General features: G+C 37.9%; 1 protein-coding gene across 2 annotated transcripts in view; it reads left to right on the top strand.

Moving 5' to 3' along the window:
• The window catches only part of CHRND (cholinergic receptor nicotinic delta subunit), a 110,071-nt gene that overhangs the window by 29,746 nt on the left and 56,376 nt on the right, over positions 1-23,949 (top strand). For both annotated transcript variants that reach the window (XM_053710292.1, XM_053710293.1), the window contains exons 8-10: positions 521-632; positions 6,476-6,590; positions 9,076-9,286. In XM_053710292.1, coding sequence (XP_053566267.1) covers positions 521-632; positions 6,476-6,590; positions 9,076-9,286 — 438 coding nt within the window. The remainder of the gene's footprint in view (positions 1-520; positions 633-6,475; positions 6,591-9,075; positions 9,287-23,949) is intronic.

Genomic DNA, 23,949 nt, shown 5'->3' with positions numbered 1-23,949 from the left:
TTATGCTACAATTAGTTGTCATCATTATTAACAGTGTGTAAATGTCTTAATTAAGCAGATAGTTTCTGATGATACTTTTCAGTCTAGGTTAACGAAAATGCTTATTGTGCATTAGAAATAATTATTATTATAGTTTTCCTGTATACAGGGTGGCTTGCCCTGAACAAGGGGACATAAAGCTAAAAAACAAATCGTATATAGGAAAGAGAAGTAAATGAACATAATAAAATATTTATGGAAGAAGATAAGGTTACTTTAAAGATGTTTATATGGGTATTGAAGCTAACAGGAAATATATGTTTTGTGCACGACCCATCTTTTGGAGCAGCTGCATATTGGGAGAGAAGGGTAAAATTCACAGTACTATTGGTGGATAGGGACACAGATCCTCAAGTATAACATTAAAAAGTTGTTTAGTAAAGTTTTATATATGTGATAAAATAAATTTTAATTAAATGTATTACAGCATTTGCCTGGATCACTCTGAGGACGGTTAGTAGTAACTGATTGCTTCCCACAGGTGGAGAGAAGATGACATTTTCCATTTCGGTCCTGCTGGCTCAGGCTGTATTCTTACTGCTGATATCGCAACGTCTACCAGAGACCTCCTTGGCTATCCCACTTATCAGCAAGTGAGCTTTAGCACAACCTATATTCAGATCAATAATCCTGTTTTATTATACTGTATAATGAATGCTAACAAGCGTATTACAATTCAACAAGTGTAAAAAAAATAAACAAAGAGCAAAAATGTAAAGAAAACAAAAAACACTTGTGCAAAATATCAAATAATATCAAACCACCAAAGTTCTTACATGTTCATAATAAGGTTCCTGAATTTAAGTGTAATTATATGTAGAACCCCTCAGAATAATATCTCCTCAAAGAGAAAAGAAGAAAGGAACAAAGTGAAACTGCATATAATAATCTTCCCAAACAATCTTCAACACTTGGTACTCACACTGAGCTACTATAGCTCAAATGTATAGGGACTGGAGAACTTCAGAGCGGCAGCCATGACAGATCGCAATGCTGAGAGCTGGAGACAATATTGAATCTATTCTATTATTATTATTATTATCGGTTATTTGTAGAGCACCAACAGATTCCGCAGTGCTAGTATTCTACTGAATATCGTTAGATTTTCATGTAATCTACTTTCTGCAAGGATTGTGCTTTATCAAGTGCTGAGGATCTGATGCAGCCTTTTTTGTTTGTCAATCCAGCTCCAGTGTTCCAGGCTATTTGAAGTCTTAGGAGCAAATGGAGATGGCCTTACCTTAACCCCCCTTAGCAATAACACTCCAGGAAACCGCCGAGTGAGCATTGCAATCTCGCTTGTCACTGCATTTTCCCTCACCCAGTATAATCTGCCTGACCTGCAATATTTTATTAGCATCGTGGAGGATAAGTAGTGTGCTCTTCGGAACAACAAATCAGCGCATCTCAATGCTTACTTCTCAAAGACCATTTCCCAGCAATTCACTTCTGATCCTACCAGTAAAGAGAAGATACCAAGTTGAGTGTGAATGAGTCTTCAAACCCATTGCAAACACAGATGCCTCCACTAGGCAGTACAGTTTGGTGTAGCATACCAGCAGACAGGGAACTGGATCCCTCTTCTTGCAGCTTACCATCTGAGGTGCATCCTACAGTCAACCATATTGGAGAAATTGGGGCATATTTAACAATGTGCGAGCGGACATGATACGAAGTAGCGTATCATGTCTGCTGCCCATTGCTGCCCATCGATAAATGCCGACAGCATACACTGTTGGCATTTACCATTGCACCAGCAGTTCACTGTGAACTGCTGGTGCAATTCTGCCCCCCCCCCTGCAGATTTGCGGCCAATCGGCCACTAGCAAGGGGTGTCAATCAACTCGATCATATTCGATCGGGTTGATTTCTGTCCGCAGCCTCAGAGCAGGCGGACAAGTTATGGAGCAGCGGTCTTTAGACCCATTGAGAAGCCTACAAGGAAGAAGTCCTCAAGTTTTGCCTCCCAGCAACACGTTATTCCTTCACAAGCAGTTTTGCTTTTCAGAGCGCCTATAAAACAGACATTTCATGATGGGACTCCACAAAAATTTCCTGGAAGGGAACATTTTTCAAATTCAAATCAGCCAATAGAAAAAATCTTTCATTCTATTGGCTGATTTGAATTTGAAAATGAAAAAAAGCCAATAGCAATGCAAGGGTACCCATATTTAAAGGGGGTACCTCACATAAAAAATTCAGAGTGTGGCGTTACCGCATGAAGAGGACATCGGACGGAAGATCAGAAGATAAAAAGATGGATGAAGAAAAAAGACCACCGTTCCCGCTGGGATAAAGAAAGAGGAACACCACTACTAGGTGAAGATAGAAGACCTCCGCCGCCAGGCTAGAAGAGGAGCACTGCAGTTGGCAAGCATGTAGGAGCCAGATTCAAGTTTGGTGAGTACCATCTTTGGGGTTTAGTGGTACTCTTATTTTTGGTTGTTTTTTTTAGAATTGTTTTTATTTTGGTTTTGGGCAGCAAAAGAGCTCTACCAAACGCCTTTTTCAGAGCAATTTTTAGAGTAAGTTTTTCTTTTGTGGTGGTGGGGGGTTACTTTGATTGTAGAAATGGTTGTATTTTTTTGGTGAAAAAGAGCTAAGTAACTTTAGGGCAATGCCCTACAAAAAGCCATTCTAAAGGCAATAGTTTTTTTAGTGTTAGTATAGGGTTTCTATTTTTTTGGTGTTTTTTTGTTTAAGTGGGGCTTTAGTTTTAGAATAATTATAACTGGGTTTTTTTCTGTAATGTTAGTTTTTTTTTTTTTCTGTAATGTTACATTGTTTTGATTTTTGTAATGTTAGGTTTTTTGTTTTCTGTAATGTTAGCTTTTATTTTTAATGTAACGTTTTTTGTTTTTTTTTATAACTTAGGGGGTGTTAGGTTAGGGGTGTTAGGGGGGTAGTTGGTTAGGGGGTTTAGAGGTTAGTGGGTACTTTGGCAGTTTAGGAGTCTATAGTGTAGAAGGATACTTTGTGATGTGTGGGTGTGGCGGTGTAGGGGTTAATAGTGTATCAGGCACTTAGTGATGGTGTAGCTGTTTAGGAATTAATAGTGTAATAGGGACTTTGCTTCATTCTCTCTCTTCTTTGTTGAAAGAGCAGTAATGCACTGCTGAGAACTAGCTGAAAGCCAATGAGAAGAGGCATAGATGTGCAGCCACCAATCAGCAGCTTCTAGCCTACCTACGTATATATTTCAACAAAGGATACAAAGAGAATGAAACTAATAAGATAATAGAAGGAAATTGGAAAGCTTTATCTTAATCATAAAAGAAAAAAATCTGGCTTCATGTCCCTTTAACTGTATTATTGACTATACGTTTGAGAATCTAATGTTTGCTATGGGCTGCTAATTACCTCAATGGACTTTTAAGCCTGATTTGTTTTAAAAAAAAATGTATATACATTTGTAAGCAAAATAAATGTTTTTAAAGAAGAGTTCCAGCCATCCATTAGGTTACTGAATAGTGCCTATACGTCTGAGCTATAGTAGCTAAACAAAGTGTGAGTACCAAGTGTTAAAGATTGTTGGGAAGATTCTTATATGCAGTATCACGCTGTTTGTTCCATTCTTCTTTTCTCTTTGAGGAGACATCATTCTATGTAGTGAGGCACTAAAGTGGAAATTCTGGAACGAAACCGAACCCGAAAATCCAGGATGCACTTGGCCGAAAAACCAAAACCGAAAATTTATTTTTTTCAAATAATTTTTAAATATTTTTTTTTTAAGTTTTTTTTTTTTGCATAATTAGACTATCTAAGGAATGAATCTGAATTGAAAAACTGCAAGCCAATAAAATAACCACACTTATTAAAAGTAACACACTAAAATTGGGCAAGGAATATCTTAAGACAATAATATGCTACACAATAATTTTACCAAGAAAAAAAAGCAGCCAAAAAAAAAAAACGAAACAGAAAAAAACCCACAATGCCATTTTCGGCCAAAATGTTTTTGCATCCCTTCTTAAAACAACATTAAATATCAATATACTGTATTATTCTGTATTTAGTTCTGTGTAACAGAATCAGATTTAACAGGGTTTTTTTTTCCCAATTATCCAAATAAAGTATAGTCCTAGAAATTATTATTATATGCAAAACAGTAAGTCAAGTAATGAACTCAAACGGCAGCTCTAGGTTAGCATCACATTTGAAATATGCTACACAATAATTTAACAGAAAATAGGCAAAAAATACAAAAAAATAAATGACCGAAAAAGCCATTTTCGGCCGAAACGTTTCTGCGGCCAAAATTTCGTGCATCCCTAATTCTAAGAGATTCTACATCCGATTGTACTCTGTTATATTTGGAACCTTATTATGAACACGGGCTAATTTTGGTGGTTTGATATTATTTGATATTTTGCATAAGTGTTTTTTTTTTTCTTCACATTTTCGTGCCCTCTTTTATTGTTTATCTAGACTTAGGCCTCATTCTCTAAAGCAAGGTGTAATTATCTACCTGTCGGTGCTACAAGTTCCATTACCAGAATTTTGAATGGCAAATTTTACCATGAAAGCTGTGTATCTCATTACGCGGTATGCCATACATTGCTATATACACATACATAACAGTATAATGCTCAATAAAATAAGCATATTAAAATCATATTGTACAATGTTATTTCAAAGTATAAAGTTAAATTATACCAAAAAGTAGTAAATTCAAATAGCATATATTATTTGCAAAATGAATCTCACAACATTGGCAAGTAGGGGTGTTTGGTGTATCTAGAGTTCTCCCACAGATTTCAATTTATTGTCTAAAAATGTTAAAGGGACAGTTCACCCAAAAACGTTCTCCCCTTTAAATTATTCCCAATGATCCTTTTTACCTGCTAGAGTGTATTAAATTGGTTGCAAGTAGCTCCTTTACTCCTATTTCAGCATTTGAAACAGCTGATTTAGCTTGTGGTTTCCCAACCTATACTGAAAGTTTTGATACTGTAGTATATGCTATTGACAAGCCTAAGTAAACACAGTCAGCAGAAGAAGTTACACTCTCAGTGGGGGGGGGTGATAGTTAAGTAATAAAATGATAATTTTCCATTGTTCTCTCTATGTATTGAGCTTTGGTGTTCCAGACAATTATAAGATAAAGGAAGCAAGTGTGTGTACACCAAGTGATAACATAATGAGATCTGATATTACCTGAAGCTCAACCCATTGTAATAGGCTGTGGTTTCAATGCACAAAACCAGCTACTTCATATACACAAATAAACCCGAAAATGCAATTTCTCAAATATTTTATACTCTGCAGTTGGTATAACAAGTCATTTAAAATACATTAATGGAAGAAAAAAAAATTTACAGTGTACTGTCCCTTTAATTCCCCAAGTTTCACTGTTTTATCTCACCAATGTAACTATTGAAGTTAAATGCAAGTTAAAGTACACTGGAAACACTGCAATTAAATGTGCATACCCTTCATAAAATCATGTTGTTAGTAATGTTTCCTGTAATGCTAGTTAGTAATGCTCCTGCTAGATTCTCCATTCCATGGGGCTCCATTACTTTCCTCCACTCACCTGGATTTCCAGGTTCAACCTCATTTTTTACAGAACTGATTGAGATCTGCCTATGCATGGTTCAGTGTGATATTTCACTCCAATTTGGTGATTTCAGGCCCTTAGACATATCTTGAAGTGAAACTACATATTTATAGCCCTTTTTTATCGACATCTAGTCACAACAGCCAAACAAATTGGCAGCTACTGCTCCAGAAAATGCCAGTGAGCACAATAAAATAAAACCTCCACCACATTAAAAAATATATTATATGCAACTCTAGTATCCCACACGACAGTTAACGCTATAGCCATTCCTGTCCTCTACTGCAAATAACTCGATATAGAACTTTTCCTCCCACAACAATTAACCCAATTTGCAAGACTGTTCCCTAAAACAATTACCCATATACACTTACATGATCCTGTCATTTACCACAATCCTATATCTAACACTTTGCCTACTGCAATTATCCATATATAAAACCCTGTCCCCTAACACAATATCACATAGCACTCAACTGACCACCCTATATGTCTCACTCAGTAAATAATCCAAACAACAACATTTCAGTCTAACTGATGTTTAAGGTCAGTTAGACAGAAATGTTGTTGCTGTATTTTATTGCTTTGTTTCAATAGACTTTTTGCCTTGAAGATTGGAGGATGGTGCTGCTGTTATTTGGATTATTTACAGTGGTATACAGGGGTTATGTGCAGAACCTACAGTGTGCACTATACCTAACTGTAAGAGGTGCTGTACACTTTAACTGGTTGAGTGACTTGTGTGCAGAACCTACAGTGTGCACTACACCTAACTGTAAGAGGCACTGTACACTTTAACTGGTTGTTTGAGTGACTCCCACTCCGTAAGAAATGGAAGATTTACAGAATAACTAAAGATATCTTATGTCCCCCTAGGTTCCTGATGTTTATCATGGTCTTGGTGACAATCGTGGTTGTGAGCTGTGTCATTGTGCTCAACTTACACTTCAGAACACCAAGCACACATATCTTGTCAGACAAGATGAAAAACGTAAGTTTAAAGAACAAACATTAGAGGGGAAAAAACATAAGCAATGATTATTTCATATTATTTCAGGGGTAGTGAAATTCATTTATTTAGAAAATATCTATTTTTTATTTATTTTTTCTAATCAGTTTTATGGTTGTTCATTTCAATGCAATGTGCCATAAGTGTCACTAGTTTACATTTTAACTTTTGTTTAAATATTTACAATATGTCTGGTCATAGTGCATTGTTCCTTCATTATTACCTGTTTTTCCCTTCAATGTACCTATAAACAATGAGCACAACAAAAATTAAGCATGTATTAAACTAAAATATCTGTCCTTTAAACTGTATCATTATTCTATATTTGCACATTTTAGATTTAGTTTTAAATAGGAATAATTTAGTTAATGATAGGAATATTTATTTAGATTTATTTAAATTAAATTTAAGTTAGGGTGTGTTAGGTTTAGGTTTAGACTTAGGTTTAGGGGTTAATAACTTTAATATAGTGGCGGCGATGTTGGGGCGGCAGATTAGGGGTTAATAAATGTAGGTAGGTGGCGGCAGATTAGGGGTTAATAATATTTAACTAATGTTTGTGAGGCAGGAGTGCGGCGGTTTAGGGGTTAATATGTTTATTATAGTGGCGGCAACATTGGGGGTGGCAGATTAGGGTTAATAAGTGTAGGTAGGTGGCGGCGACATTGGGGGCGGCAGATTAGGGGTTAATAAATATAATGTAGGTGGCGGCGATGTTGGGGGCAGCAGATTAGGGGTTCATAAGTATAATGTAGGTGGCAGCGGTGTCCAGAGTGGCAGATTAGGGGTTAATAATATAATGTAGGTGTTGGCGATGTCGGGGGCGGCAGATTAGGGGTTAATAAGTGTAAGATTAGGGGTGTTTAGACTCGGGGTTCATGTTAGGGTGTTAGGTGTAGACATAACTTTTATTTCCCCATAGGAATCAATGGGGCTGCGTTAAGGAGTTTTACGCTGCTTTTTTGCAGGTGTTAGACTTTTTTCAGCCGGCTCTCCCCGTTGATTCCTATGGGGAAATTGTGCACGAGCACGTTACACCAGCTCACCGCTGACTTAAGCAGCACTGATATTGGAGTGCTGTAATGAGCAAAATTTTGCTCAATGCGCACTTCTTGTCTTTTAACGACAGGTTTCTGAAAACTCGTAATATCAACGCTGCAGGTAAGTGAGCAGTGAGGGAAAACTGCTCGTTAGAACTGCACAGCCTCTTAAGCAAAACTCGTAATCTAGCCAATAGTATTTATAAAAAAAAAAAATTGTAATTCAAGCACTAGGTAAAAATAGCACACAAGCATTGGATATATTAAAAAAAAAAACATAAAAAAGAAGGCATTTCGGACATCAGGAAAAAAAAAAAAAAAGGCACATCTGGTCACAAACCCACAGTCAAGTCAAAATTAAACTTTCATGATTCAGATAGGACATGCAATTTTAAACAACTTTCCACTGTACTTTAATAATTAAATTTGCTTTGTTCTCTTGATATTATTTTTGAAAGCTAAATCTAGGTAGGCTCATATGCTAATTTCTAAGGCTTGAAGGCCACCTCTTATCTCAGTGCGTTTTAACAGTTTTTCACATTAGACAGTGCTAGATCACGTGTGCCACATAGATAACATTGTGCTCACTCCATGGAGTTATTTATGAGACAGAACTGATTGGCTAAAATTCAAGTCTGTCAAAAGAACTGAGATAAAGGGGCCGTCTGCTGTGATGTTATTTTAATATTCTATTTTTATAGCCAATATTAGTTCTCACTATTCTGAAAATGTTATAATATTGCAACTGCAATAAATGTGTTCTTTATTAAAGGGACACTGAACCCAATTTTTTTTTCTTTCATGATATAAGATAGAGCATGTGATTTTAAGCAATTTTCTAATTTACTCCTATTATCAATTTTTCTTCGTTCTCTTGCTATCTTTATTTGAAAAAGAAGGCATAAAAGCTAAGGAGCCAGCACATTTTTTGTTCAGACCAATGGACAGCACTTGTTTATTGGTGCTGTCCAATCAGCAAGGACAACCCAGGTTGTTCACCAAAAATGGGCCGGCATCTAAACTTACATTCTTGCTTTTCAAATAAACATACCAAGAGAATGAAGAAATTTTGATAATAGGAGAAAATTAGAAAGTTGCTTAAAATTGCATGCTCTATCTGAATCACGAAAGAAAAAAATTGGGTTCAGTGTCCCTTTAATAACAAGTCTGTTACACTGTGATCGCAATATTATCAGTTTTATTTGAATTCACACAGCTGAATATATTATATATGAAATAATGATTTTCATGTTTCTTTAGTAAAAGACTATTGAAAAGGAGATTTTTGCTACAAGTGTTGTATCCTCTTACTCAGTTATGTCTTCTGATTTCCTACACATTTTTCTTCCAGCTATGTTGTATGAGAAGCTAAATCCTTTAGCTTTTTCCTTTTTATTTTCTAATTCTGTCATTTTTATTTTTTTCAGATCTTTCTTAATAAGTTGCCCCGTATTCTGCACATGTCTCGCCCAGCGGAACCTGATCCTGAACCATGGAATGTGGTCTTACAGCGCCGCAGTAGTTCAGTGGGGTATATTGTGAAAGCAGAGGAATATTTCTGCGTCAAGTCGCGGAGTGAACTTATGTTTGAGAAACAGTCAGAGCGACATGGACTTACCAGCAGAACCACCCCTGCAAGTGAGTTGTACAATATATATTGACAAAGTACTTTAATGTTTTGTTACATTAATAAAAAAAATCTGATTTAACCAACCCACAATGTAAAAAAAATGTATTATTATATGAAGTATACACATCAAATGCTCAGTGGAATAATGTGACATTTAGAACCTTTGATCAATACATCCATGTGAGTCAAATCAGGCAATTCTAATGAGCTAATATTGTAAATCACTCTGCTTAGTTTGATGTGCTACTTTATATAGCCTTTCACATTATATTGCGTTTGTAAATGGGCATGTTTCTTGAAGGTAACAAAACACTTCTTAAAGGACCAGTAAATACTGTAGATTTGCACAGTCAACAAATGTATGAGACAATGCAATAGCACATAGAGGTAGATTTATCAAAGGCTAGGTGAACTCTGTATGTGCTTCGCATGTAACTGCGCCCCAGCTCTCCTCCGGAGAAGCGCACATGTGCGCCTGAATTTATAAAAAAAAAATAGATGTAATTTTTTTTTTTTTTTTTTTTTTTTTTTTTAGTTTTCAAAAGAGCTTTATTGGTCTTATCATGTTTACAAGTAACAAGAGAGAAACAAAACAGAAACAAATTTAGTAATGCGAGGACACATCTCGTCCTCTAAGCAGTCTATAGACACACATTGTAAGATGACTAGTATATTGTTCAAGGAAATTCCGTTAATATAGAGATTAGTTAAAATACATATTGGTACCTTGTAGCACGAATGGGGGAGACCCAAGGGTCTCTTGGCCCGGATAAAGGGGGAAAGGATAGAAGTCTAGAAGTGAGAAGAGGGGGGGGAGGAAGAGGGTTGAGGAGTATGTCGTCAGTGAGAAGTGGGTGTTTCAAAAGAAAGCCATCTGGGTCCAGTCAGGTCTATCCCTAAGTCAGATCTCCTATCCCGCCCAAGAGGGCTAAGAGGGAGAAAGAACATTAGGTCTCCAGGTTGTGTCATAAATGTCTTTCCAGTCGGCCCATGTAAGCTCAAATAGGTCAGAATTGCCTAAAATAGATGTAATTTTGCGCGTTTAGTAAAAGGCGAGCTGGGCCGTAATAATTATAAATTTCGCCTGTCGGAAAAAGCATTTACTCCCTATTTATTACAGTACATCCCTATAAATATTTAAGCCGCCATGTCTTGATTATTAAGAAAGCGTTTTTTAGGTATCTATTTTGCACATATTTATATTATGTAATGTTTCCGGGCTGTTTTTGTCATATGTTGGGAATTTAAGATCACAAAAATCAATATATCGATATATATATATATAATACTCTTGGTTCCCATATGCACCTGTGGAAGCGCAAATTTCTGTCAATAACAGTCTCTTCTTTTGGCGCCAAGCCTTTGAAAAATTAGTTAAAAGAAAAAAGTACTGCATCAAAAGATATAAAAGCATGTATGATAATGGTGTTCGCCTCAGTCTGTATGGCGAAATATAGAATACTATCGGTGCAAAGCAATGATAAATAAGAAACTGAGCATATTTGTAAGTCGGCTGTGAAATTACGCCTATTACTACTGTATATTGGTGCACTTGGGAGCGCGCCCGTGCGCCTAGGCGAATGCAAGCAGAGTGCGAAGAAGTTTCATTCAGATTTGCATAATTATAGGCGCAGATTGCTTTCATAAATATGGCGATTGGTGCACATGCGTTATTTTGCCCGTAATTACATGCAAATTGCTTTGATAAATCTACCCCTAAGTCTGAACTTAAAGTGAGTAGTAGTTTTTTTTTCTGACAAATGTCAGTTATGTCTATTTCCACTCCTCTTGTATCATGTGACAGACATCAGCCAATCACAAATGCATATACATATATTCTGTTTATTTTTGCACATGCTCAGTAGAAGATGGTGACTCAAAGTGTAATTATAAAAAGACTGTGCACATTTTGTTAATGGAAGTAAATTGGAAAGTTGTTTAAAATTGCTGCTCTATCTAAATCATGTAAGTTTAACTTTGACTTGAGTGTCTCTTTAAGAAATAGGAATCAGAGGCACACAGGCAATCGCAGCATATCAACTAAAAACAAATGATTTAGTTGGGAACCTCAAGTTACATACAAATTTTCCTCCAAATAAACCGGTTGCCCCTTTGACTTTGTGTCACATTACTATTATACTTTTATGGTTACAAGGTTATTACATTTACAAATTTATTTTTCATTATTTATGTGAGTGTCTGATGTAAAATTATTTGCAACCGTTCTGCTATGGAACATGTTTTATGAAAACACTATTTATTATATATGTTTGTCAAAGCTTTGGTGTCTGACAAATTAAAGGGACAGTGTACAGTACATTTGTTTTTCCCTTAATGTGTTTCCAATGATTTGTTATACCAGCTGCAGAGTATAACATATTTGAAAAAAATGCTTCTTTTATTGTTTATTTTTGCATATGAAATAGCTGGTTTTGTTCTTTGAAACCACAGCCAATAAAAATGGGTTGAGCTTGCAGTAAAATCCAGTCTCCTTATTTTATCACTTTCTGAATAGACACATGCTTCTTTATAGTATGTCTGTCTGTAAACAAAAGCCCAATACTTTTAAAGAACAATTATCTCTCTTACCTCCCACTAGGAGTGTAATTTCTTCTGCTGGCTATATTTACACAGCTTTTCTATAGCCAATAATTAAAGGGACAGTCTAGTCAAAATTATTTGACTCATGATCTCATGATTCAGATAGGGCATTCAATTTTAAACAACTTTCCAATTCACTTTTATCATCAAATTTGCTATGTTCTCTTGGTATTCTTAGTTGAATATACATATATATAATATATACATATATATATATATATATATATATATATATATATATATATATATATATATATACATATATATATATATATATATATATATATCTCAAGTTTGTTTCAACGATAAAGGAGCATTCAGGTGCACAAATCTCTGCAGATAATCTCTGCATGAATAATCTTAATAGAATATCCGGTAATAGGTTTCACTTACTAGAACATACCACATTTGATATGAGGTAAATTACTGTTTCTGTAAGGGAGAGACCTCCAGTGTAGTGGGTTATAGGACCTTGACAGTGTGTGTCAGGATTAGACTTGTGCATGGCCAAACAATTTGTTTCGGATCGATTCAGATGTTTTCGAATTTCGGTTCGGATCGATTCAAATTTGGAAAAATTTGAATGAATTAGTTTCGGATTCATTCGGATTCAAATAAATTTGGCTGGATTTGGTTCGGTTCGATTCGGAAATTCAGAATTTCGGTATGTGTTAGGTGGGATGTGCTGTGTATTAGACTAGTATTATGTACTGTATATTAGGTGTAACCCATAGCAGAGTGATATAACCTAATATACTGTACAATACAAGTGTAATCCATGGCCATCTGAATGTAACGAATAAATCCGAACTAATTCGGATTTTTTTCGGTAGATTTGGTACTACCGTAATTCGGAAATTCGAATCGATCCGAATCTCTGAATTTAACAAATTCGGCCGAATTTCAATTCTGAACGAATCGAAACGCACATGTCTAGTCAGGATTTCCGTCCTGATTTCTCTCTTGCTACCTGTACCTTTAATTCATTCCCTGCCTCCCTATATAAGGCTCCTCCTACCTACACACCATGCTGGATTATTTGGAAAAGAGTTTCGCCTTAAGTAACTCACTTCTCCTTAGCTAGCCTTTTCTTCAATCTTAGAAGTGCTTACTTGTCATTGAGCACTAATCTTTCCTCGGACCAACTTCTGAATCAGTCTCTCGCAGCCCGGACTTCCACCTCTCTCTTCAGTTAGCCACTACGGAGGAACGCACTACCAGTGATGTCATCAGCTACTGCCGCAAGAGCCGCTTCTGTCTTAGCCTCCTGTCACGGACGTTCCACTCAGCAGCAGACAATGTAACTCATTCCTGCTGGCAAATCCCTTTGAGATCATTCTCATCCATGGTGTCAGGTCGTATACAAGTTTTACTGTGCCAAATGTAAATTCATATGGATACTATTGTATTGATATTATAACTTGTTAAACCCACTGAGTTATTAGCCTGAACTGATTTGATTACTACCGCTACCAACCAGTGTGTAACGCTCTATGTAAGGAACTCTGTCTAATCCCATACTGTGATCACCTGGTGCAAATACAGTATCACTATATGCTGGACTATCTAGATATAACCATCTCATACATGGGAGGTCCGTTTTAGGATATAGTATTTAAGCCTTACTTGCCACTATCTCACAAATCAGTCAGTTACACCGGTGTGTACACTGACCTATCACTAGTGGCTATAACAAGTCAGAAGGGGTAATTATCACTATAGGCCAGGGGTGTCCAAACTTTGCTCTCCAGAGGTTTTGGAACTACATTTCCCATGATGCTCAGCTAGATAAAATGCTGGCTGAGCATCATCGGAAATGTAGTTCCAAAACCTCTGGAGAGCAAAGTTTGGACACTCCAGCTATAGGCTATAGTTGTTACCTCACCTGACACATACAAATTACCTTATTCACTAATATTAGGGCTAGGCAAATAAAGTTGTAGGAAATTACAGACCACCATCTAATGAATATTTAGAGGTGTGACATAATAATCCAGCCTTAAAATTAAGATATATAATACTCCCTCATGGATCCACAAGAAGTGGTTAACCAGGTAGTTGTCTCAGATATGTCTCAGAGACATATATGCAGCAAGACCCACTCAAACTGAATCTCACCCTGAACCACAGGTTTCTTTGCTAGACAAATTTCATGGTAATAGATCAGTTTTCAAAGAGTTTAAAAATGCTTGCTTGCTCCTTTTTGAGTTAAAACCTAAGACCTATTCAACAGATAGGTTAAAGGTTTTAACCATTATCTCTTATTTAAGAGGAGAACCTTGGGCTTGGGCAGATTCATACAATGACACCCAAGACCCCATCTTGAATTCTCTCAACAACTTCTTAAAGGCAATGTCAGCCATCTATGACAACCCATTTAAACAGAATACCGCTGAGCTTTCCTTAAGGTCTCTAAAGCAAGGTAAACAAGCGGTAGAAGATTACGTGGCCCAGTTTAAAATATATGGCAAGGAGTCTGAATAGAATGAAGTTTCCTTGAAAAATCAATTTCGACTAGGGTTAACGGATGACATCAAGGACGAAATCTCACGCATAGGAATACCGGACACACTGGAAGAACTATTCTCCTTATCGATCACCATCGATAGACGTTTGAGGGAACAATGTATGGAGAGAGCTGTATCTACCTCTTCATACAAGAAATATGATACTACTGCAAACTTATCAAAAGAATTGGAGACACCTATGGATATAGGTTTTATCAGAGGACCACTAACCACTCAGGAAAAAAATAGGAGACGCATACTAAACCTTTGTATGTATTGCGCCTCCAGTGAACATGAAGTGAAAACATGTCTCATATTAAAGAAAAAGAAAACCGGTACTATTTCTGAGTTCACTGGGGCATGTGGTAACTACATAGATCACGAGTTTGTATCTGTAAATATAATACCTATACTCACTAAACGTTTCCCTGTTTCTGTTAATCTTATTGACGGTAACCCCATCTCCTCTGGTCCAATCACCCATCAGACCATTCCCCTGCTTATCTGTACTAATTCAGGACATAGATAAATAATCTCTTTTGATGTACTAACCTCTCCTATGTTTCTCATCATTCTGGGTATCTCTTGGCTCAAACTACATGAACCCACTTTTAATTGGCAACAAAGATCCATACATCTCGATTCACCTTATGGTAACAAAACATGTTTCCCTTTAAAAAATGTTATGTTAGTATCCCAATCTACACTTCCCGCAGACTACACTGACTTCACTGACATTTTTAGCAAAAAAGAAGCTCAGAGTCTTCCACCTCATAGGCCATACGATTGCCCAATAGATCTCCTCCCAGGTGCTTCCATCCCTTATGGACACATTTACCCCTTATCCAAACCTGAATTGGTACATTAAAAAATTATATTCAGGAGAACCTTACCAAGAGTTTCATTAGACCCTCTACTTCCCCTGCTGGGGCAGACATTTTTTTTGTCAAGAATAAGGATAACTCCCTAAGACCCATAATAGATTTTAGGGAACTTAACAAACGGACACAAAAAAATGGATACCGTTTACCCTTGATTTCCGAATTAATTGAGAGGTTACGTGGTGCAGAGGTTTTTAATTAAATTGGACCTCAGGGGTGCTTATAACCTTGTGAGAATTAGAGCCGTGACGAATGGCTGACAGCTTTCCATACCCGTTACGGTCTATTTGAATATACTGTTATGCCTTTAGGTCTGTGCAATGCTCCGGCGACATTTCAGTGTTTTATAAATTATATTTTCAGAGATATCTTAGACGTATTTATAGTTGTTTATCTTGATGACATTTTAATTTTTTCTCAGACACAAGAACAACACATCACACACGTAAGGACTGTACTTGCCAGGTTACGTAACCATAATTTATATGCTAAACTAGAGAAATGTACATTCAATACTAAAGAGGTTTCTTTCCTTGGATACCATATTTCAAAGAATGGCATAAAGATGGAAGATACAAAGATTCATGCTGTCAACCAGTGGCCAACTCCTAAGTCCAGGAAGGAAGTACAGAGGTTTTTGGGGTTTGCGAACTTCTATCGCAAATTCATACATAATTTTGCTGCAATAGCCAAACCTTTGACAGATTTGACCAAACACGCCAAACATTTCCACTGGTCTCCTGCCACTCAATTGGTTTTCTATCAACTCAAGACTAGTTTTACCACAGCTACAATATTACAGTTCTCTGATTCAAACCGACAGTTCATCCTTGAGGTGGATGCCTCAGAATATGCTTTAGGGGCAGTTCTCTCACAGAAAAGTTCTGTGAATGACATCATGCACCCAGTGGCTTTCTTTTCAAGGGTCACGACTCCTGCCGAGAGGAACTACCCCGCGGGGGAGAAGGAACTTTTATCCATTAAATGTTCTTTTGAACATTGGCGTCACCTTCTAGAAGGTGTAACTCACCCTACAATCGTGTTAACTGACCATAAAAACCTCCAATACTTGCAAATGAATAGGACCTTATCCGCACAACAGTTACGTTGGAGTCTTTATTTTTCACGTTTTGATTTTGTTATCACTTACCGACCTGGAAAGAGAAATGGGAATGCTGATGCTCTATCAAGAAGAGATCCCAGACCGCCCATAGAAAACAAACCCACAACTGTCATTTCCAAACTTAGTATTTTGGGTATGCTTATTCAACCCAACACTGAGATTAGAAATCATCAGGAACAAGATCTATCTAAGCCATGGCATTTACTCCAACGTTTAGAAGATGGACTCCTATACTTTAACAGACGGCTTTACATCCCACCAGTCATGAGGTCTGAAATCTTAACATCCACTCATGATTCCCCTCTCATAGGACATGTAGGTTATTAAAAGACTCTAGACCTCTTAAAGAGGTTGTACTGGTGGCCATCAATGACTACCTACGTCAAGAGATGTGTGTCTCATTGTTCAGTCTGTTCCACCTCTAAAACTTCCCACCAACTTCCTGTTGATCTGTTGCAACCTTATCCTGTTCTAAACTCCCCCTTGACAGACGTTGCTATGGATTTTATAGTTGATCTTCCAAAATCCTCTTCTTATACTGCTATATTCGTTGTCGTAGATATGTTTTCTAAGATGGCACATTTTATTCCAATCACGAAAATACTGACTGCTCAACAGACAGCTGACATCTTCATCAGAGAGATTGTACGTCTACATGGGTTACCCATTTCAGTCCTCAGTGATAGAGGCTCGCAGTTCACTTCAAAATTCTGGACTCAGCTTTGCAAATCTTTACATATAACGCAGAAATTGAGTACTTCTTACCACCCTTAGACTAATGGCCAAACGGAGAGGACTAACCAGTGGTTAGAACAGTATCTCCGTTGTTACTGTTCTCATCAACACCATACCTGGGGCAATTACCTACCATTAGCTGAGTTTGCCTACAACAATGCAAAGAATTTCACTACCAACCATAGTCCATTTTTCATAAATTACGGATTACATCCTAGGATAAACTACTACCCTCGTGTTGAAGCAGCCTGTCCTAAAGTTAACAATGTCATGAATGATATTACTCAAGCTTTATCTGTTATTGAAGAGAATATTAGACACGCACAGGCTTCACATACAAAGTACTACAACCTTAGACATAGACCTCAACCACCATATCAGGTGGGACAATCAGTTTGGTTATCCACTAAAAATTTGTGATTACAGGCACCATGCAGAAAACTCAACAAACTCTATATAGGACCTTTCCCTATAATCGCTATCACTAACCCAGTAACAGTAACTCTACGATTACCAGATTCTTGCAACTTACATCCTACCTTCCACTTTCCCTGGTAAAACCCTGTCTCACTACACAGTATGAGGTTCATAGCATCCTCGATTCTCGCAGACGGAATGGAATCCTTGAATATCTAGTTCACTGGACAGGGTATGACCATGAGGATGATTCGTGGGAACCTGCGACCAACCTCAATGCCACTCGTTTGGTGTCTGTATTTCATAGACGGAATCCTGAGAGACCTTCTCCGTAGAACCTCGTTGCGGATCCTTTTGGGGGGGGACTATGTCAGGATTTCTGTCCTGATTTCTCTCTTGCTAACTGTACCTTTAATTCATTCCCTGCCTCCCTATATAAGTCTCCTCCTACCTACACACCATGCTTTTTTACTTGGAAAAGAGTTTCGCCTTAAGTAACTCACTTCTCCTTAGCTAGCCTTTTATTCAATCTTAGAAGTGCTTACTTGTCATTGAGCACTAATCTTTCCTCGGACCACCTTCTGAATCAGTCTCTTGCAGCCCGGACTTCCACCTCTCTCTGCAGTTAGCCACTACGGAGGAACGCACTACCAGTGACGTCATCAGCTACTGCCGCAAGAGCCACTTCTGTCTTAGCCTCCTGTCTCGGACGTTCAACTCAGCAGCAGACAGCGTAACTCATTCCTGCTGGCAGATTCCTTTGAGATCACTCTCATCCATGGTGTCAGGTCGTATACAAGTTTTACTGTGCCAAGTGTAAATACATATGGATACTATTGTATTGATATTATAACTTGTTAAACCCACTGAGTTATTAGACTGAACTGATTTGATTACTACCCCTACCAACCAGTGTGCAACGCTCTATGTCTAATCACATACTGTGATCACCTGATGCAAATACAGTATCACTATATGCTGGACTGTCTAGATATAACCATCTCATACACGGGAGGTCCATTTTAGGATATAGTATTTAAGCCTTACTTGCCACTATCTCACAAATCAGTCAGTTATACCGGTGTGTACACTGACCTATCACTAGTGGCTATAACAAGTCAGAAGGGGTAACTATCATTATAGGCTATAATTGTTACCTCACCTGACACATACAAATTACCTTATTTACTAATACTAGTGCTATGCAAATAAAGTCCTAGGAAATTACAGACCACCATCTAATGAAAATTTAGAGGTGTGACATAATAATCCAGCCTTAAAATTAGGATATATAATTCTACCTCACGGATCCACAAGAAGTGGTTAACCAGGTAGTTGTCTCAGATATGTCTCAGAGACATATATGCAGCAAGACCCACTCAAACTGAATCTCACCCTGAACCACAGGTTTCTTTGCCAGACAAATTTCATGGTAATAGATCAGTTTTCAAAGAGTTTAAAAATGCTTGCTTGCTCCTTTTTGAGTTAAAACCTAAGACCTATTCAACAGATAGGTTAAAGGTTTTAACCATTATATCTTATTTAAGAGGAGAACCTCGGGCTTGGGCAGATTCATACTATGACACCCAAGATCCCATCTTGAATTATCTCAACAACTTCTTAAAGGCAATGTCAGCCATCTATGATGACCCATTTAAACATTGGACTCAGGTTGGGAGCGCTTTTCCCAGGTCGCACAGCAGCGAAAAATCAAATAAACATCTGTCATTAAAAGCAGACATATATTAGTCAAGTCAGCAGCCCCCAACCGTTTGTCTTACCATGATTTTCCGTCTCTCTGACAGCATAAGACTGTTAAGTGTTCTCCCTAGATATAGAGGCTGACAGTGCTGCGCTCGGGAAGATAGGAAGGGGAGACTGCACTTGAAGGAAAGTACACACCATACAGTGCAGTTACACAAGCAGGCTGTTGTTGGAGGCGGGTCAGATCTTTTCAAGAGTGCGCAGGGGCTGTGCAGGGAGACTGTGCAGTATAACCCTGCTGTCAGCCCTGCTCTCTGTAACTGTTTACTTTTTCCCCCACCTCAGCCACTAATGCAAAGTGAGGGAGGCAGCCCTATCTACTGCGGCTCACCGGGAAATTTCTCGGAGTCCCGGCAGCCCAATCTGGCCATGACTCACGCCTGTGGAGTTACTTATGAGAGGGCACTGATTAGCTAAAATGCAAGTCTGTAAAAGGAACTTAAACAAGGGGTCAGTCTGCAGAGGCTTAGATACAAGGTAATCACAGAGTTAAGAAGTATATTAACCCCTTAACGACAAACGTCTTACAGGGTACGTCTTACACAAACTGGTCTTTAAAGACCAGCGACGTACCCTGTACGACATTAGGGGTGTCAAGCACCTGATCACTTCCAGCCACTTTCAAGGTATTGCCGTGATGCCTCGATATTCTGTACCTTTTTTGGCACACTGTGTGGCCCTCTCTCCATCGGCCAGTGATGGTGCCGATCGTTCTGGGTGGGAGCAGCTGCAGAGAATTGGGTGGGCGGCCCATCGCTGGTAAGCAATGCGAAATGCCTGGATATGCGGGAGCGTGCACACGCCCGATCTGGCCACAATTAGAATGTAAAAATGTGTAAGTGATGGGAGAGGGTTGTGGGTGGGAGATGGCAGATGGAAAAAATAAATCTGAAAATGGGATCTGGGAGGGGTGGGGGGTTGTGGTATGGGGGGCAGCTACACTACAGAAAAGGTGATTTATTTATTTTTCAAAAAAGGCCACATTTTATTGCAAAGTGGGTACTGGCAGACAGCTGCCAGTACCCAAAATGGTGGCGAATAGTTAGTGGGGGGAGGGATCAGGGAGGGATCAGGGAGGTTGGGGGCTAAGGGGGGATTGTACACATTTGAATATTATTATTTTTTATAAAAAATAAATAAAAAAAAAACACTTTTATTTTAGTACTGGCAGACTTTCTGCCAGTACTTAAGATGGCAGGGACATTTGTGGGCTGGGGGAGGTAAGAGAGCTGTTTAGGAGGGATCAGGGGGTGGGATGTGTCAGGTGGGAGGCTGATCTCTACACTAAAGCTAAAATTAACCCTTCAAGCTCCCTACAAGCTCCCTAATTAACCCTGTCACTACTGGGCATAATACAAGTGTGGTGTGCAGCGGCATTTAGCGGCCTTCTAATTACCAAAAAGCAACGCCAAAGCTATATATGTCTGCTGTTTCTGAACAAAGGGGATCCCAGAGAAGCATTTACAACCATTTGTGACATAATTGCACAAGCTGTTTGTAAATAATTTTAGTGAGAGACCCAAAGTTAGTGAAAGTTAACAATTTTTTTTATTTGATCGCATTTGGCGGTGAAATGGTGGCATGAAATAAATCAAAATGGGCCTAGATCAATACTTTAGGTTGTCTACTACACTACCCTAAAGCTAAAATTAACCCTACAAGTAGGGTTGCCACCTGTCCCTTAAAATACAGAACACTTATAAGTTACACATGCTGCAGGGTGTGCAGGAAGGAATATGTATAGTGCTGTCCAGAAACACAATACATGTTCCTCCCTGCACACCCTGTAGCATGTCTAACTCATAATTGTCTAGGAAAACATGGCTGAGGTGGCAACCCTACCTACAAGCTCCCTACAAGCCCCCTAATTAACCCCTTTACTGCTGGGCCTAATGCAAATGTGGTGCACAGCGGCATTTAGCGGCCTTCTAATTAGCAAAAAGTAAAGTCACAGCAATAAACATCTGCTATTTCTGAACAAAGGGGATCCCAGATAAGCATTTACAACCATTTGTGCCTTAATTGCACAAGCTGTTTGTAAATAATTTCAGTGAGAAACCTAAAGATTGTGAAAAAGTTTGTGAAAAAATTGAATGATTTTTTTTTATTTGATCGCATTTGGCGGGGAAATGGTAGCATGAAATATACCAAAATGGGCCTAGATCAATACTTTGGGTTGTCTACTAAAAACAAATATATATGTCAAGGGATATTCAGGAATTCCTGCCAGATATCAGTGTCCCAATGTAACTAGCGCTAATTTAAAAAAAAATGGTTTGGAAATAGCAAAGTGCTACTTGTATTTATTGCTCTATAACTTGCAAAAAAAGCAAACAAAATGTAAACATTGGGTATTTCTAAACTCAGGACAACATTTAGAAACTATTGGTTGTTGTAGATGTGCAACAGATTTTGGGGGTCAAAGTTAGAAAAAGTGTGTTTTTTCCAATTTTTTATGGTAAATTATAAGATATGATGAAAATAATGGTATCTTTAGAAAGTCCATTTAATGGTGAGGAAAAGGGTATATAATATGTGTAGGTACAGTAAATGAGTAAGAGGAAAATTGCAGCTAAACACAATCACCGCAGAAATGTAAAAATAGCCCTGGTCCTTATGGGAAAGAAATTGAAAAATGGCCTTGTCCTTAAGGGGTTAATATAACCGTGTTGGTTATGCAAAACTGGGGAAGGGTAATAAAGGGATTATCTATCTTTTTAAACAATACAAATTCTGGAGTATAGAAACTTTCAGTATCCCTATACCACAGGCAAAAGCATCTATTTAAAAAGGTTGAAATTAAGTTAAAGGAGCTATCTGTAAACGATTGAATACTCTCCAGCAGGTAAAATTGATAATTGGGAACAAATTAAAGGGGAGAAACAGCTGTATAGATACACATGAAGAGTGTCAATATAATATTAAGAGCATCAAGGGCCTAACCAGAAGCACACATTTAATTTAACACTGCCTGCTTCACCACTAAACCTTTTCTTAAACCTTTTCTTTAATAAAAGATACAAAGGGCTATCTAGCCAGGGGCTGCTGAAGTGTCATTGGATACCCCAGCTGCTATCCACCTAATTATTTAAATTAAAGATGACAATCTAATAGCTCAGTTGCAATGAAATCGATATTTTCTTATTAAGACTATTAACCCCTTCACTACCGGGAATTTCAGAGAAAAACTTTTCCAAAGCCAAACACCCTGCACCACATCTGTCCCTAACAATCTTCAGCCTGTGAATATTAGATAAGGAACTACAAATTAATTGTGGTTTTGCTAACATAATTACTGTGGCAGCTGTATCTGTTCAAGTAACATGAACTGACTCCTCCAATTCAGGCAAGTGTACTTAGAGTTTGGCTATTGTAAACAAGGTCTTATTGCATTCAATAACAGTCAAACACTTCCCAGCACCTTCCAATATACTCACGTGCAAGCTGTAGGGGCCTGCAACCCCAAAGGTAAATATACAAATAAATATACAAATAGAAAAAAAAGTGTTTTATACTTGTTCCCCCAATGTTGGAATAAATAAGATTTTGAAGCAAAATCCACAGTGCTGCTGTTTTACTATTTGTATCTTATTGCATTCAAAACATTTTTAAACTGTGTTCATTTATTGTAAGGCTGCAGAAAATCTTGTATTTACAAGGAATTTACTGTCATTTTAACTAATGAAAAAATTTGTTGCGTCTAATATACATGAATGCCAAAGAAAAAGTAGTAAACAACCACCTAGTTGAATACAATTTTTACATGGCAAACTCTAATGGATTGAAATGGAGGCCAAAACATTAGATTATTTACACATAATGAACTATGGTCACAAAATGCAGCAGCCAGACTACTGACCAAGCAAAGTCGCTCCTGTTCTCCACTCCCTGCACTGGCTTCCAATTAAATGGCGAACATATTTTAAAATTGGCTTACTGACCTTCAAAGCCTTAAACAATCTAGGCCCACAGTACCTGAAAGAGCTCCTAACATCCTACATCCCATCCCGCTCACTTCAGTCAGCCAGCACATCCCTCCTGGCAGTGCCAAGAATAAAGACAAACTCAGGCTCCAGGGCATTCAGCCACGCTGCCCCTACCTCCTGGAACTCTTTACCTTGCGGACAGGGCCGGACTGGGAATAAAAAGCAGCCCTGGAAAAATATGAAGACCAGCCCTATTTTCCGTTGTGTCAGTAGAATTCACAGGCCCCATTTTTCTTAAGAGGATTACTAGGATACTTCTTCCCCAATATTTTTTTCATAATTAAATTATTTTACTTTGCATTAAATAAAAATGCCAAATTGTTGTTATATAAGCACCCTACAACCGAATTGCAGCAATTAATCTCCCCTTTAAATTGTAACTTTCCAGCCCTAGCTGCTGCAGCCCACCAGGAAATCTCCTGCTATCCTGGTAGGCCAATCCGACCCTGCTTGCGCAATCAGAGAGACTTTAAAAAAAAAAAAGCTAAAAACCCACCTCTTACATCAGGTATTCAGTCCGCTTATCTGACCTTCAGAAAGTCCTAACTTTTATGTCTTATGTTTGTATATTTGTAAAGTGCTTTGAGTCTCACAGGGAGAAAAACGCTATAAAAATCGCAAATTATTTTATTATTATTATTAATTGTCACATCTAAC

This window comes from Bombina bombina, chromosome 4, assembly GCF_027579735.1.
Source record: "Bombina bombina isolate aBomBom1 chromosome 4, aBomBom1.pri, whole genome shotgun sequence".
Lineage (NCBI taxonomy): Eukaryota > Metazoa > Chordata > Amphibia > Anura > Bombinatoridae > Bombina > Bombina bombina.
The sequence above is the reverse complement of the archived record's forward strand: the minus strand, read 5'-3'. Positions and strand labels throughout refer to the sequence as shown.